The sequence below is a fragment of the Meles meles genome, chromosome X, assembly GCF_922984935.1.
Source record: "Meles meles chromosome X, mMelMel3.1 paternal haplotype, whole genome shotgun sequence".
NCBI classification, from domain to species: Eukaryota; Metazoa; Chordata; class Mammalia; order Carnivora; family Mustelidae; genus Meles; species Meles meles.
Window position 1 is genome coordinate 83,675,063 of NC_060087.1, and position 15,629 is coordinate 83,690,691.

The 15,629-nt window shown below is 48.9% G+C and overlaps 1 protein-coding gene across 14 annotated transcripts in view; it reads left to right on the forward strand.

Moving 5' to 3' along the window:
* The first annotated feature begins 2,628 nt into the window (after positions 1 to 2,628).
* Positions 2,629 to 15,629, forward strand: part of LOC123934989 (armadillo repeat-containing X-linked protein 1) — a 37,783-nt gene continuing 24,782 nt past the window's right edge. The window contains exons 1-7 of one of the 14 annotated variants that reach the window (XM_045995347.1): positions 2,987 to 3,082; positions 3,600 to 3,667; positions 4,120 to 4,196; positions 4,414 to 4,523; positions 4,837 to 4,920; positions 5,197 to 5,287; positions 5,637 to 14,191. In XM_045995347.1, coding sequence (XP_045851303.1) covers positions 5,781 to 13,904 — 8,124 coding nt within the window. In that variant the 5' untranslated portion in view covers positions 2,987 to 3,082; positions 3,600 to 3,667; positions 4,120 to 4,196; ... (2 more) ...; positions 5,197 to 5,287; positions 5,637 to 5,780 and the 3' untranslated portion in view covers positions 13,905 to 14,191. Of the gene's footprint in view, positions 2,762 to 2,950; positions 3,083 to 3,599; positions 3,668 to 4,119; positions 4,197 to 4,413; positions 4,524 to 4,836; positions 4,921 to 5,196; positions 5,288 to 5,636; positions 14,192 to 15,629 lie in introns of those variants that run through there. The other 13 variants (XM_045995350.1, XM_045995346.1, XM_045995360.1 and 10 more) reach the window with 13 other exon arrangements.

Genomic DNA, 15,629 nt, shown 5'->3' on the forward strand with positions numbered 1-15,629 from the left:
GACCGACTCTTGGTTTTGACTCAGGTCCTGATCTCAGGATTGTGAGATTGAGCCCCGTGCTGGGCTCTGCACTCAAGGTACAGTCTGTTATACCTAGGGTATAGTCTGCTATATCCTGCTATATTCTCGCTCCCTCTTCCTTTGCACCTCCCCCTCATGCATGCTTGTCATGCTCTCTCTCTCTCTCTCAAATAAATAAATAAAAATCTTTAAAAAATAAAAGTACTGGTATGTAGAGCTCTCTGAGATATAATTTTAAATGGAAAAAAATGAGTTGCAAAACAGTATGTTAAATACAATCCCACATATATTTAGTAAGATATGCATGTATATATAATGTATAGAAAATCATTAAACATAACAAATTTATAGCAATGGGAAGGTAACTGTACTTTGGATGAGGATAGTGGAGTTAAAGTGGTACTAGTGTTTTTCTGGGTTTGACTCTTATACTAGAATATATTCTTGTGAAATTTGCATGTAATTACAGAAAATAAACAGCAAATAATAAAATACCCTAAGTATATTTCCATCAGGATACACAGAACTAAATCTTTCTTTTTATCAACCATATCATATATTTAACATAATGTATTTAACCTTTCCCTTTATGTTTCTTCAGTTTTTTTTTTAACCTTTATGGATACTGCAATAGATATCCTTTATGAAATGCACACATATCTTTGAGAAACTGTGCAGATATATACACTGGTTAAATTCTTAGTAATAGCATTGCTGGATCAAAGAATTTGTGTGATATTATATTTATCATTTAATAGATTTTTGCCAACCCAAAAAAGTTGCAGCAGAGTAACCTGCCTCCAACAGAGTGTGGGAGTGCCCATTTCTTTTTTGAATATAAACCAATCAACAGTATTATCAAAATTCTTTCTATATTTTTAAGGATTTAATTACCTATGAGAGAGAAAGAGAGAGAGAGAGAGAGAGAAAGAGAGAGAAAGAGAGAAAGGAGGGTCAGTGGGAGAGGGAGAGAATCTCAAGCAAATACCCTGACATCATGACCTGAGCCTGAACCAAGAGTCAGATGCTCAAACAGCTGAGCCACCCAGGCATCCCTCACATTTCTGTATTCTGACAAATGCCTAGCTGAAACAAGATAAGGTATAATTGTTTGGATTTGCTTCTCTTTGAAGTTAGCATCTTTTCATGTTTATCAGTCATTTGTGTTTCATTTCTGTGAACAAATCCATTGAGGTCTTTGGCACATTTTTCTACTGGGTTATCATTTTATTAGTGATTTGTAAGTTTTTAGATTATTACAAATTAGCCACTTGTCAGTCTATGCTTATGGGTTTTGTATTTTACTCGCCTAAGGTTTTAAAAGTTTATGTAACCGATTTCTGAATCTTTCCCTTCGATGGAGAATTTAAGTTGGTTATGGGTGACTGAGCTCAGAAAAGTCACTAGTAAGGTCCTTTGGCACTCTGGGCTCCCTGGCTCCCTTCCTAGAGGGTCCTCCCCCACACAGGGGCCCCTCACAGGGAGAGCTTTCTGCTGGGGTGTCAGATTTCAGCATTCAAAGAAAGAGGCTGCCTAAAGGGTCTATATTTAGAGTATGACTCCCTAGCAGGGACAGCTGAATGTCTGGGGACTAACTTCTGCATACTTTGTCCCTGAGTTCTGGGATTATTCTGAGGGGCTTGTATGGGTGGTGCAGTGAATTTGTAACAGAAGGCAGGGAGTGAAAAGGCCTCTCTCAGCCGGTGGTGACCGCTTGGCATCCTGTCAACTATGCTTTTCGTGAGGGAAAAATGGCACAGATTTCAGGGGTGTCGAAGTGATTCACAGTCACCCACAGACTCTCAGCACTGTCTCCGCTGGAAGACGCTGAGCACTAGCGACTGTTATGGTGACAGACATACAGTACCTGAACAACAGATCCCGGAGCGATCTCACCAGTGTCATGATTAAGTGAAAATTTCACATGCTAAGCCTCATTTCCATCAGTGGGAGAGCAGTTGGTCCTTTCCAGCATGTGATGAGACCGATTTGATCCCAGGCTTTTGTAACATCCAAATAAAGTCCCTTAAATGGAAAGCAGGTTAATCTGGGAAGTCATCAGTTTTTAGGCACTGGGTTCATCAAGAGTTGGGTCTTCCCTCAATCATCCAAGAGTCATCTGTGAGGAAATTCTCAGACATCTGACACAAGATCATAGTAACTTCAGCCAGAACTTCAAAAGGTTGTAAATTGCTTGTGGGGAATTGCCAGTTTTAGGAAACGGAATGTCTTCCCGCTGATCAATTAACAGATCATCTTGAAAACGTGCTGGTTTTGTTTAGGAAAATTTTGTACATAAAATGTCAATAATTACTAGTATGCGGTGAAAACTGAAATTGTTTAGAGAAATTAATAAGGCACAAAATAATATGAAGAAATGAGTCTTTTGTTATTTTTACGACCTAATTTTTAAATGTCAAATGAAAATAACTTGCCTGCATTTCCCAATTACAAAAACAATGAATGCGATTTTAAAAGCGGGGTTGGGTGGGGGCGGGAAGAAACTTAAAAAAAAGAAAGTTAAGCATCTACTTGCACTCTCTGCTTCCTTTCCCGACACCCCTTCCCTAGCCCATTTTGGTGCAGCGACGCGCACCCGATGGGAAGTGTTAGTCTTACAGCCTAAAGGAGAAAGAAAGGATTCCTCTAAGCAGAGAAAAGGCCAGAACCAAGGCCTGGGGAGGGTGATATGCAGACCCTCCCCAGTAATCAGAGAAGGGCAAACCCCAAGCTCAAAGAGGTGAGACCACTCACTAGTCCGGCCTCAGATTGGAGAGGACAGCTGAGTGACTAGGAGGTGCGCTCTGGGGCTCAGCTCGCAGACTGGTGAGGGGGAGTTGAGAAGGGCGGAGGTGGGGGACAGGGTCCGGTAGAGCTCCCCACAGCCCAAAGGGGTGGGGGTGGGTGGGGAGAGAGCTAGTTGGTGACGCGAGGTCCTCACGTGACCTGGAGCTGCAGAGCGACTGCAGCCTTCGGTGCAGTCGTCACTGGCGTCTGGGTACCGGTTCCCTGCTGTCCTGCGCCTGACGGGCTGGCATTGGGCCCGAGGAAAGCGGAGCAGGTAAGGGCTCCCGGGGCCTATGCGCCGAGGCCAGGGCGGCAATGGTCGGCCTACCCCGGTAGCCGGTTCGGTGATGGGGCACAAAGTGGGTTTAAGTTCCAGGAGCCTTCTCTGTGATTCTCCCGCGTCCCCTCCCCCTGCCTCCCTCCGTGCCCGTGCCGGGGAACCTTGGGCTCTGACAAGGCGGATGGCTGGGGAGTGGGGGGCGGGGAAGTGTCTCTAGAGGGAAATGCACAGATTGAGATGTCCCATCCTCCCTGACTCTAATCGCTGACCGCACACGTCCGCCCAGCTTCCTGCTCATTTCAGTGGAAGGGATATGCCACCGTGGCGTTTACAGAGAAAATGGTGGGCCTTGGTGACTGGACAGTGGAGTTGGTGGGGGTGGCGTCTGGGAATGCGGGGAGGGACGTTTGATAACCCGGATTCTGAATCCCGAAAAGTGAGTATTGGGATCTGTGTCCTGAGTGCTGGTCCAAGCACTCAGTGCCTTTACTTTCTCCTGTCTGATGGACAGTAGTTCCGCACTGTTTGTGGCGAGGCAAGGGAAGAAGGAGAGAAGAAAACTGCACAGGATCTGTGGAGGTTAGTGTGAGCACGGCCCCGCCTCTGAACATTTGAAGTTCTGTAGGAATTCTCTAGCACAGGAACTTAGGCGCCGCTGTCTGGTTGGGACATGGGCTGGGGCTAGCTACAAGACTTTCCCTAAACCGCATTTACTTGCTAAGCTTAGGGTTTTTAACTTAAATTGTATGTTGAAGACCAGTAATGACAGCAAACTTTTACATGGATGCTTTCATTTGCACTTCAGATACTATTAAGAAAATACAAATCGTTGTATTAAAGAACATTACTTGTTCTTTGAGATAGCCTTTGCCAGGAGGGATAGTGATTTTGCAGAAGAAAACGCCTTCTCATTCCTTGTTTCTTCTGCTGTAGACGCCTAGAGATGCGTTTAAGGGGAAGTAGATGGCAGTAGGCTCTGTTTGATTCTAGAGTAGGGAGTGGGGGCCTCCATTTCTCTCTCCGTTTTCCAGATTCAGATTTCCCGCCTGTCTGAGCACCTTGGTGAAGGAACTGATGGACTTTTGGGAGAAACCTTAGAATCCTACAGGTGGTTTTAAAATAATTTGCCCCTGTCTCTTCCCTTTTATTTCTCCTGCCCCCCTTTTACATGCTGTCCCTTTCAGTGCTGGGAAAGCCCCAAGTTCTGCTTGCCAGAGAATGTGTCTCTAGATGGAGTAAAGCAGGTGCCAGAACCCCTGTTTTAGATGCTGAGATGTCACATGCACTTAACAGTTACCCTCCCCTTTTTCTCTGTTTGTTCCTAGGTCTTCTCCCATAGGCCTACAGCAGGGCTGGAAGCCAGGGAAAGGGGGAGACTGGCCTGGAACCATGAAGGTTTGTGTGAAGGTGGGCGGCACCTGGGGATAACAAGAAGGTGAGCACAGAAGGTGGCTGAGACTTGAGAGGATCTCAGTATGGTACTTCTGCCTCTCTTACACTCTGCCCGGTGTCCACGGTGTTGCTACATCCCTGCTGATTTCAGGGCAAGAAACAGGAGGCATATTGGGGTAGGGGTGGGCTGGAGTGTGACTGAGAGAGGACTATAGAGGAGGGCTTTCAAGATGGGACACAAGAGCAAACTGGACATGGGCTCTGCCAAGGCAGGTACTGGGATCAGGGATCAGGGTGCTTGTGTGTTCTGTGAGGACTTGGTGTCTATTACTCCCTGTTTGTTTGCTTGTCCATAGATCTGCCTGCAGGTCTGCTGTAGGGCTTGAGGTTACTGGAAGCAAAGAAACAAGGAGGAAATTGCCCCTGATCAGTATAGACTGGTAAGAGGATGGGAACTGCCTGGGTAGACCTCTACGGTGGGTTGGTGGAGATCAGCGTGCATCCAATGTGGTCAGTGTCCAGTCTGGAGGATCCTTTGCCTCTCCCTTTCCCACCATCCCTGTCACACTCTCGCCTGTATTTTGGTACAGAGAGTGGGGTGAACTGAGAGAGATAGAAAGGTAGTTTGATTATATGCCTGTCACATCAAGAACAAAATCTCCAGTACCATCTGTCCCTCCGTCTCTCTGTCTGTCTGTCTGTCTGTCTGTCTCTAGGTCCACAGATCTCATGAGTTAATAGATCTACTTTAGGGTATATCACCAATCAAGAGAAGGAAAGAGGAGGGAACTGCCTTGATCATTACAGGTTGGTATGAGGGTGGGGACCTTCGGGAATGGTGACAAGAATAGGTCTAGTAAAAATCAAGTTCTGAGGGCTTCTCAGTCTCTCCCATTCATAGTTCCTCCCCCACCATCTTTTTCATTTTTCATTTGGTGTAAGGAAATATGTGTGGATGTACCTTAGGGGAAAGTTGTTGGGCACTAGGGAAAATGGGAGGGGAGAAAATAAAAAGGATGGAGAGAGAGTTGGCTCATCATCCTCTTCTCACACCATGCCCATCATTTCTACACTTTCCTGTCCTTCTGTGTATCTATCTGTATGAGGCACAAAAGTAGAAGAGAAATTTTAGTCCATTTCCTTCCTCCACTTCTAGGTCCACCTCCAGTGGCAGCTGTAGTGGCCTTTAAGTGGCTGAAGACCAGCGCCCTCACAGGCCTACACCCAGACCTACTACCCTCTTTCCCCATCCTGATTGAGCCCCCTGTGCCTTGTTTGTGCCTTTACTAGGGGTGATTACATGGGCCGCGCTCAGGAAGTGTGCTGGGTGACTGCAGGACTGGTGGTTTGGGCTGGTACCTGCTACTACCTTTACAGATTAACCAAAGGAAGAGTCCAGAGTGTGAGGACACTTGCCAAAAATGAGTCCAGAGTCAAGATGGGCACCGTGGTTGGGGTACAGAACCAGACCCTGGCCACATGTGAAGCCATGGGTGGGACAGAGACTGAGACTAGACCCAAGGCCACGTCTGGAGCAGAAGCTGAAGCAGGAGGGAGCGCTGGGGCTGAAGCAGAGATTACCACCACTGCTAAAGCCAGACCCAAAGCCAGCTCTCAGGCCATCACAATGGCTGAGGCAGAGGCAGAGATACAATCTGAGGCTAAAACCGTGGCCAGAAGAGTGGGCATGACAGAGGTAGTGACTTTGACTGAAGCCCAGGTCAAAGCCGGGGAAGTAGCTATGAAAGAAGCCGTGACCCAAACTGACTCTGAGGCTGAGAGAGTAGTCAGGAGAGAGGCTATGACCCAGACCAAGGCTAAAGTTTGGCCACTGGCTGCCAGGGCAGAGACCAAGAAAGAAGTAATGACCCAGACCAAAATGGAAACTTGTATACTGGCTGAAAAAGAGAAGAACAGAGTGACAGTGACCCAGAGTGAGGCCTTAGGAGTGACCAGGGAGGTGGCCAAGATGGGTGCCACAAGTAAGACTGGAATTGTGCCTGAGACCAAGGCAAGATCCCCAGAAGAGACTGTGAGTGTGGCCAAGAGTCAGTCTGAGCCCAGGCCTGGTAACACCGTTGATGCTAAGGGAAATCCTAATGCTGCATCCAGGGCAGAAGTTGGAGCGGACATGAGGTCCTGTACACCATCTCAGGCTGTAACCAAGAGCCAGGTCAACAACGTGCCTGGTGCTGGGGTTGAGGTCAAGGGGAAACACAAAACTGTGTCTCGGGCAGAGTCTAGGGCAGACATGAGGGCTTCTGTCCAGCCTCAGATTATAGCTAAGACCCAGGCTGAGGCTACGCTTGGGGCAAAGGATGATGCTGGGGCTAATACCAATGCCCTGTGTAAGGCAAGGGCAGGGGCAGATATGAGAGTTCCTATACAACCTCAGACCGCGGCCAAGAAACAGGTCGAGACAGTGTTTGGTGCCAGGGTTGATGACAGGGGAAATACTAAGGCAATGGCTGGAGCTGACATGAGGGTTGCTGCTCACCCTCAAGCTATAGCCAGTGCTCAGGCTGAGGCTACGCTGGACACCAGGCTTAAAGGTAGAGGCAACTCCAATGCTCTGTCTAAAACAGGGGCCAGGGCAAGCCTGAGGGCCAGTTCCCAGGCTGAGGCCTTGCCTGATGCCAGGGTTAAGACCAGAGACAATCCCAATGCCATGTCTAAGATGGGGGCTGGGACAGACATGGAGCTCTATACACAGCCTCAGCCTGGGGCCAGTGTCCAGGCTGATGCCTTGCCTGATGGCAGGGTTAAGTCTAAAGGCAATGCCAACACCATGTCTAAGGAAGTGGCTGGGACAGACACAAAGGCACAGTCTCAGGCTTCCACCAAGAGCCAGGTTGAGACCTTACCTGGTACTAGAGGTAAGACAAGGGGAAAAGGCAAAAGCAAGCGTAAAGCAGGAGTCAGGATAGAAATGAAAACTAGTGTGCAACCTCAGGTTGGGGCCAAAACCCAAGCTGATGTTTTACCCGATTCCAGGGTTGATGGCAGGGGTGATCCTAATGCTATTTCTAGGTCAGGGGCTAAGGCAGAACTGAGGGCCTGTGGTCAGCCTCAGACTATGGCCAGTTCTCAGGGTGAGGCCTTGCCTGGTGCCAAGAATAAGGTCAGGGGCAATTCCAATACTATGTCTAAGTCAGGAGCTGGACCAGATACAATGGGCTCTGCCCAGCTTCATGCTGTGGCCACGTTCCGGGATGAAACGTCACCTAAAACTAAGAATAAAGTCAAGGGCAATCCCAACGCTATGTCTAAGGTAGGGACTGGGCCAGATTCAATATGTTCTGTCCAGCCTGAAACAGATACAGCAGGCTCTGCTCAGCCCCAGACTAAGGCCAGTTCCCAGGGTGAGGCCTTGTCTGGACCTAAGAATAAGGTCAGGGACAATCCCAATGATCTGTCTAAGACAGGGACTGGGCCAGATACATTGGCCTCTGGACAGCTCCAGGCTGTGGCCGGTCCTCAGGTTGAAGCCTTGTCTGGTAATAAGAGCAAAGTCAGGGGCAATCCCAATGTTGTGTCTAAGGCAGGGACCGAGTCAGATACGATGTGTTCTGCTCAGGAGGAAACAGATACAACAGGCTCTGCCCAGCCCCAGGCTGTGGCCAGTTCCCACGGTGAAGCTTTGCCTGGTACTAAGAACGAGGTCAGAGGCAAGTCCAATACCATCTCTAAGACAGGGGCTGGGCCAGATACATTGCGCCTCACCCAGCTCCAGGCTATGGCCAATGCCCAGGGTGAAGCCTTGCCTGGTACCAAGAATAAGATCAGAGACAAGTCCAATTCTTTGTCTAAGGCAGGGGCTGGGCCAGATACAGTTAGCTCTGCCCAACTCCAGGCTGTGGCCAATGCCCAGGGTGAAATCTTGTCTGGTACTAAGAATAAGGTCAGGGGCAATCCCAGTGCTGTGTCTAAGGCAGAGGCCAGGGCAGATGCAATGGGCACTGACCAGCCTCAAACAGATACAACAGGGTCTGCCCAGACCCTCGATATGGCCAATTCCCGAGGGGAATCCTTACCTAGCATCAAGAATAAAGTTAAGGGTAAATCCAGTGCTGTGTCTAAGAGAGAGGCTGGACTAGATACAGTGGACTCTGTCCAGCCTCAGGCTGTGGCCAGTTCTCAAGGTGAAGTCCTGCCTGGGACTAACAACAAGGTCAAGGGAAATTCCAGTGCTATGTCTAAGACAGGGGCTGGGCAAGCTACAATGGGATCTGCCCAGCTCCAGGCTGTAGCCAATGCCCAGGGTGAGGCCTTGCCTGGTGTCAAGAAAAAGGTCAAAGGCAACCCCAGTGCTTTGTCTAAAGCAGGAACTGGGCCAGATTTAGCAGGTTCTGCCCAACCGCAGGTTGTGGCCAATTCCCAGGGTGAAGTCTTGCCTGGGACTAAGAACAAGGTCAGGGGAAATTCCAATGTTGTGTCTAAGACAGGGGCTGGGCCAAGTACAGTGGGCTTTGCCCAGCTCCAGGCTGTGGCCACTTCCCAGTGTGAAGCCTTGCCTGGTGTGAAGAATCAGGTCAGCAGCAATCCTAATGCTGTGTCTAGGGTAGAGGGCAGAGCAGATACAACAAGCTTTGCCCAGCTTCAGGATGAGTCTAAGGGTGAAGCCTTGCCTGGTGCCAGGAGTAAGGTTCGATGTAATCTTAGTGCTGTGTCTAAAGCAGATACTGGGCCAGATACAGTGGGCTCTGCGCAGCTGCAAGCTGTGACCAATTCCGAGGGTGAATACTCATCTGGTACTAAGAATAAGGTCAAGGGCAATCCCAATGCTGTGTGTAAGGTAGAGGCCAGGGCAGATGCAGTGGGCTCTGCCCAGCTCCAAGCGGTGACCAGTTCCCAGGATGAAGCCTTGTCTGGTACTAAGAGTAAGGTCAGGGGCAATTCCAGTGCTCTGTCTAAGGCAGAGGCCAGGGCAGATGTGACGGGCTTTGCTTGGCCTCAGGCTGTGGCCACTTCCCAGGATGAAGTTTTTTCTGGTACTAAGAATGTCAGCGGCAATCCCAGTGCTGTGTTGAAGGCAGAGGTTGGGGCAGATACAGTGGGCCCTGCCCGGCATCAAACAGATACAACAGGCTCTCCCCAACCCCAGGCTGTGACCAATTCCCAGGGTGAAGTCTTAACTGGTACCAAGAATAAGGTCTGGGGCACTCTCAGTGCTGCATCTAAAGCAGGGATTGGGCCAGATACAGTGGGTTTTGCCCAGCCCCAGGCTGTGGCCAGTTCCCAGGGTGAAGCCTTGCCTAGTGTCAAGAATAAGGTCAGAAGCAATCCCAATGCTGTGTCTAAGGTAGAGGCCAGAGCAGATACAAGTTTTGCCCAGCCGCAGGCTGTGTCTAATTCTCAAGGTGAAACCTTGTCTGGTGCCAGGAGTAAGGTCCGGGGCAATCCCAGTGCTATGTCTCAGGCAGGCACCGGGCCAGATATAATGTGTTCAGCTCAGCCTCAAACAGATGTAACAGGCAGTGCCCAACCCCAGGCCATGTCTAATTCCCAAGGTGAAACCTTGCTTGGTGCCAGAAATAAGGTCAGGGACAATCTCAATGTGGTATTTAAGGCCGGGGATAGGCAAGATACAGTAGGTTCTCTTTCACCCCAGGCCGTGGCCATTTCTCAGGGTGAGGCCCTCCTTGGCGCCAGAAGTAAGGTCAGGGGAAATACCAATGCTGAGTCTAGGGTAGAGGCTGGGGCACATATGATGGGCTCTCGCCAGCCTCAGTCTGCAGCCCATTTCCAGAGTAAGATCTTGCCTGAGACAAAGGACAAGGCTATACCTAAGTCTGAGGCAGAAGCCACAGGAGATGAGGGTTATGCAAAGCCTAAGGCTGAGGCTATGCTCACTTCTGAGAGTGCGAGTAGGACAGCCACTCAGGCCTGCAGTAAGACTCGGCCTAGGGTCCATGATTATTACTGGAATGGGATTGGTATTGAAGATTGGATTGCTTCTGAGCGATGGATCAAATTTAGGTTTCATGCCAGGGATGGATACTGGGAGAATAGTATGTCCTGGGCTGATGATGAGAATGAAGCCAGTATTGAGTCCTGGAGTGGAGCTAGTTCTAAGTCTGATATTAGGTCCTGGGCTGGGGCTAAGGCTGAGAATGAAGTTGGTTTTCCATCTTGGGCTGCAGCTGGGGACCAGGCTTGTGGGGGGCTCTGGGGTGGAAGTCAGGCCAGTGGGGGTTCTTTGTCAGAGGCTGGGGAAATGGCCATTGGAGCATCCTGGATTGGGGCTGAGAACCAGGCCAGTGGGGGTTCTTGGGCTAGCATGGGGAACCAGGCTATTGGGGAGCCCTGGGCTGGAGGTCAGGCCAGCAGGGTGTCCTGGGCTGGGGAAGATGCCATTGGAGGGTCCTGGACTGGAGCTGAGGAACAGGCCAGTGGAAGGTCCCAGGATGGGGCTGGGATTCAAGCTAATGGAGGGTCCTGGGCTGAAGCTAAAGCTGGGAATGTGGCTAGTATTGGGTATTGGCCTGGGGATATGGACCAGGCTGGTGGAGGGTACTGGCTTGGGACTGCTGGTCTGTCTGGTGGATCCAAGCCTAGATTTGAGGATCAGGCCAGTGAAAATGTGACCTGGGCTGACACTGCAGACCAAGCTAGTGGAGGCTCCAGGCTGAGACCTATGGACCAGTCCAGTGGTGAGTCCTGGGCTAGGGCTGGGGAACAGGCCAGCAAAGCTTCTAAGCCAGGGTTTGTGGACCAGTCTAGTGTTGGGTCCTGGACTAGCATTGGGAATCAGGCCAGTGGAAGATTCTTGGTTGGGACTATGGAGCAGGCCAGTGACGGGTCCTGGGCTGGGACTAGTGATCAGTCTGGTGGTGAGTCCAAGCCAAGATTTGAGGATCTGGCAAATGCAGAAGCATCTTTGGCTAGGGTTTGTGGCCAGGCTGATGGAGGACCTAGATTGGGGCCTGAGGACCAGTCCAGTGGGAGGTCCTGGGCTGACTCTGGGGACCAAGCCAGTGGAGGGTTCTTGGTTGGGGCCATGGACCAGGCCAATGAAGGGACCTGGGCTGTACCTGGGGATCAGGCTGGTGGTGGGACAAAACCTAGATTTGAAGAGCAAGCAAGTGGAAGAGGGTCTTGTGTTGACAATGGGGGTCAGGCTGGTGGAGGGTCTAGGCTGAGTGCCAGGGACCAGTCCATTGCAGATTCCTGGGCTGGCACTGGGGACCAGGCCAGTGAAGAATGTAGATCAGGGCCCGAGGACCAGTCCAATGGATGGTTCTATGCTTGCAGCGGGAGTCAGTCTAATGCAAGTGCATCCTGGGGTGGGTCTGGTGGCCAGGCTATTGGAGGATCTAGACTAGGGCCCATGGTCCCATCCAGTGGTGGGTCCTGGGCTGATACTGGAAGCTGGGTCAGTGGAAGGTCTTGGGAAGGGACTGGAGATCAAGCTAGTAGCTGTCCCAAACCTGGATTTGAGGATCAAGCCAGTAGAGGAAGGTTCTGGTCTGGTGTTGAAGACCAGGCTGTTGGAGGGTCTAATCCAGGGCCTGCAAACCAGTCTAGTGGTGGGTCCTGGACTGGCACTGGGAGTCAGGCCAGTGGAAGGTCTTGGGCTGGGGCTGGGATTCAGGCTGATAGCTGTTCCAAACCTGGATTTGAGGACCCAGCAGGTAGAGAAGGCTCCCAGGCTGGCACTGGGGACCAGGCTAGTGGAAAATTGTGGGCTGGGTCTAGGCCTCATAATGAAGCCTGTAAAAGATCTAGGCTGGGGCTTGAGGACCAGGCAAGTGGAGGGCCCTGGGCTAGGGCTGGTGACCAGGCCAGTGGAAGACCCCAGATCAGTGCTGAGATGGAGGCCAATGAAAGATCCTGGTTTAGGACTGGGGGTGAGACTAGTACAGGGTCTTGCTTCAGGAGAGGGGAAGAGGCTGGTATTGTATCCAAACCTGGAAATAAAAATGAAGCCAGTATTGAATCCCGATCAGGGGCTAAAGAAGAGGCCATCCTTAGTTCCAGATTTGGGGCTGAGGATAAGGCCAGTATTGGGTCCTGGATCAGATCTGAAGAGGCAGCCTGTATGGATTCCCTTGTGGGGGCTGAGGCTGGGCCTGAGGCAGAGGTCAGGAAGGAGTCTTGGCTCTGGGATGGAGATGCAGCCACTATGGGCTCTAGGCTTGGGGCTGAGGAAGAGGCTTGCATGGAGTTGTGGACTTTGGCCGAGGATATAGATGAGGGTGAGCTAAGTAGAGCGTCTAGCCCTGATATTGAGGAAATCAGTTTAAGGTCCTTGTTTTGGGCTGACAGTGAGAGGAGTAATGAGTTCAGACCCAAGAGGGAGAGAAATGTCAATTTTGAGTGTGGAGCTGGAGATAAGGCCAGTGCCAAAGATAAGCTTGAGGCACCAACTGCTGGTGGAGTTGATGAAAAGTCTTGGTTCTGGGATGGTAATGAAAACAGAAGTGAGGACAAATCTGCACCTAAGACTAAAGCCAAAAAGTCAGCTGAGTCAAGAGGCACATATCCATCCATGGTCCCTGGTGCAGGAATGGGGTCATGGGCAGGAGCCATGATCTGGACGGAAATGAAATTTCCAAACCAAAATAAGTCCTGCTTCCCACCTGAGGATGAGCTCAGAAAGCAGATCAGGTATGAGGAGAAAACTCAGCCCTGGACCTGTCGCTGTAAACGCGAAGCAAATATGGATCCACGAGAGCTTGAAAAACTCATTTGCATGATTGAGATGACTGAAGATCCTTCTATTCATGAAATCGCTAATAATGCTCTTTATAACAGTCCTGAATATCCCTTTTCCCATGAAGTCATTCGTAATGCAGGTAGAATCTCAATTATTGAAAGTTTGCTCAATAATCCCTATCCCAGTGTTAGGCAGAAGGCTTTAAATGCACTGAATAATATTTCAGTGGCTGCTGAAAATCATAGGAAGGTGAAAACATACTTAAACCAAGTATGTGAAGACACAGTCACCTATCCCTTGAATTCAAATGTACAGCTTGCTGGACTAAGACTGATAAAGCATTTGACTATTATTAGTGAATATCAGCATATGGTTACAAATTATATTTCAGAATTTCTTCGTTTGTTAACTGTGGGAAGTGGAGAAACAAAAGACCATATTTTGGGAATGCTTTTGAATTTCTCTAAAAATCCGTCTATGACAAAAGACTTACTCATTGCCAATGCACCAACATCACTGATTAATATTTTTAGCAAGAAAGAGACAAAAGAGAATATTCTTAATGCTCTTTCACTATTTGAAAATATAAATTATCATTTTAAAAGAAGGGCGAAAGTATTTACCCAGGACAAGTTCAGTAAAAATTCCCTTTACTTCATATTCCAACGACCTAAAGCTTGTGCCAAGAAGCTCCGAGTCTTAGCAGCAGAGTACAGTGACCCTGAGGTGAAAGAAAGAGTTGAGCTATTATTAAGTAAACTCTGATTAATTGTATGTTTCCAAACAAATCTGAGTAATATTTTGGTTTTGCAGTCTGGAAGTAATACACATTGTAAATTGCATTACAACTTTGAAACTGATGTTACTTGTGATGGTCTGTAGCTGGATCACTTTATGAACACGAAATGTACTGAAAATACATGTGTTGACTATTACCTTGTCTGGATTGAGATATTTTTAGTATGCTTCATGAGCAGAAACTGACCTGATTCTTCATGAGTAAGGTAATTTTTGGTCCTTTGTATGGACTTACATTTCTACATTTGAGACTATTTTTATGTTATCAATAAAGTTGTGGTTTTTTTTTAAGATTTTCATTTATTTATTTGATAGACAGAGATTGCAACTAGTCAGAGAGGCAGGCAGGGAGAGAGAGGAGGAAGCAGGCTCCCTGCTGAGCAGAGAGCCCAATGTGGGGCTTGATCCCAGGACCCTGGGATCATGACCTGAGCTGAAGGCAGAGCTGAACCCACTGAGCCACCCAGGCGCCCCTAAAGTTGTGTGTTTTAAGCAGAAAAAAAGAGACACATCTTTGTTCTTGAGTTTATGATCTATTTGGAAGGGCAAGATGTATGGAAACAAAAACATACTCACAAAACCGCAAGCCTCTGGCCAAATCCTTCCTGTCAGTGCAGAAATGTCTTCAGGCAGCAGTGCTCAGGCAAAGTTGTACAGAGGAGGGGGATGTTTAAATAAGCTGGGCTTGAAGGATAGGATAAAAATGGGGCGGGAGAGCATTGGAGGAGGTTGGAGTGGTGGGAAGAAAGGCATGGAGGTGGGAATCCCGATCCAGAGAGGAGGCTGGCCTGCCTGGAGTTCCAAGTGTGGGGAGAGGAATGACGGCAAATGTAATCCATTGGTCTGGGAGAGCCCCTTCATGCAGGATCCCTGATTGCTAAACTGGGGTATTTGAATGTTACTCCTTTCACCCCTGGGAGGCCCCAAAGCCTTCTGTGACCAGAGGAATGAAAACGAAAGGAAAAGGATGTAGCTGATTTGTGTGCAGTTTGGGTCAGATTTGGGATGGGGAAAGGAGTGGCCACTGGAGATTGGAGCACCAGTTAGGAAGTCACTGCCATGGTCCAGGCATGAGATGATAGAAGTGTGAGACTTCACTACTGGCCACAGGAATGGCAAGGGGAGGAAGGAAGTGAGAGAGTCTTTGAACAAAGAAGTGATGGAACATATCTTGAGGGCATACAGAGAGGGACAATTTTATTTTAGGGTCCTGGTAGCACTTCATTGGAAAACACTCTTTCTTGGCCAAATCTGGTGTGTATGTCAGTAAATACATTAGTTATTTTTTGGAATAATAAGAAAGTATAATAGAAGAAAGAACAACATTTAGTGCTTCTATCAGGTTTCTTTTAGAAGGTTGACTAAGGCAGGGCCTTTATGGGACCATTGAGAGTGGTATTGGCATCAATACAGTAGAAGACCCACCTCTCTCCCGCCCTAGAGTATGGTGAGGGTGTGGTGGGAAGGGCGCCCTCAAACTGAGCTGGTGGGAGCATACATCCATACAAGGTCCATTTGGGTACATGTTTCAGAAGCCTTTAAGATGTGTGTGCTCTTTGAGCCAGTAATCCCACTTGTAGAAATTTATCTATAGAAAATGATCAAATAATTGACTTGTACAAAGCTGTGCGTTTTCATAGTGTTTGAAGAGTGAAAACATGTGAATGATCCAAGGGCCTCAAAATAGGCACT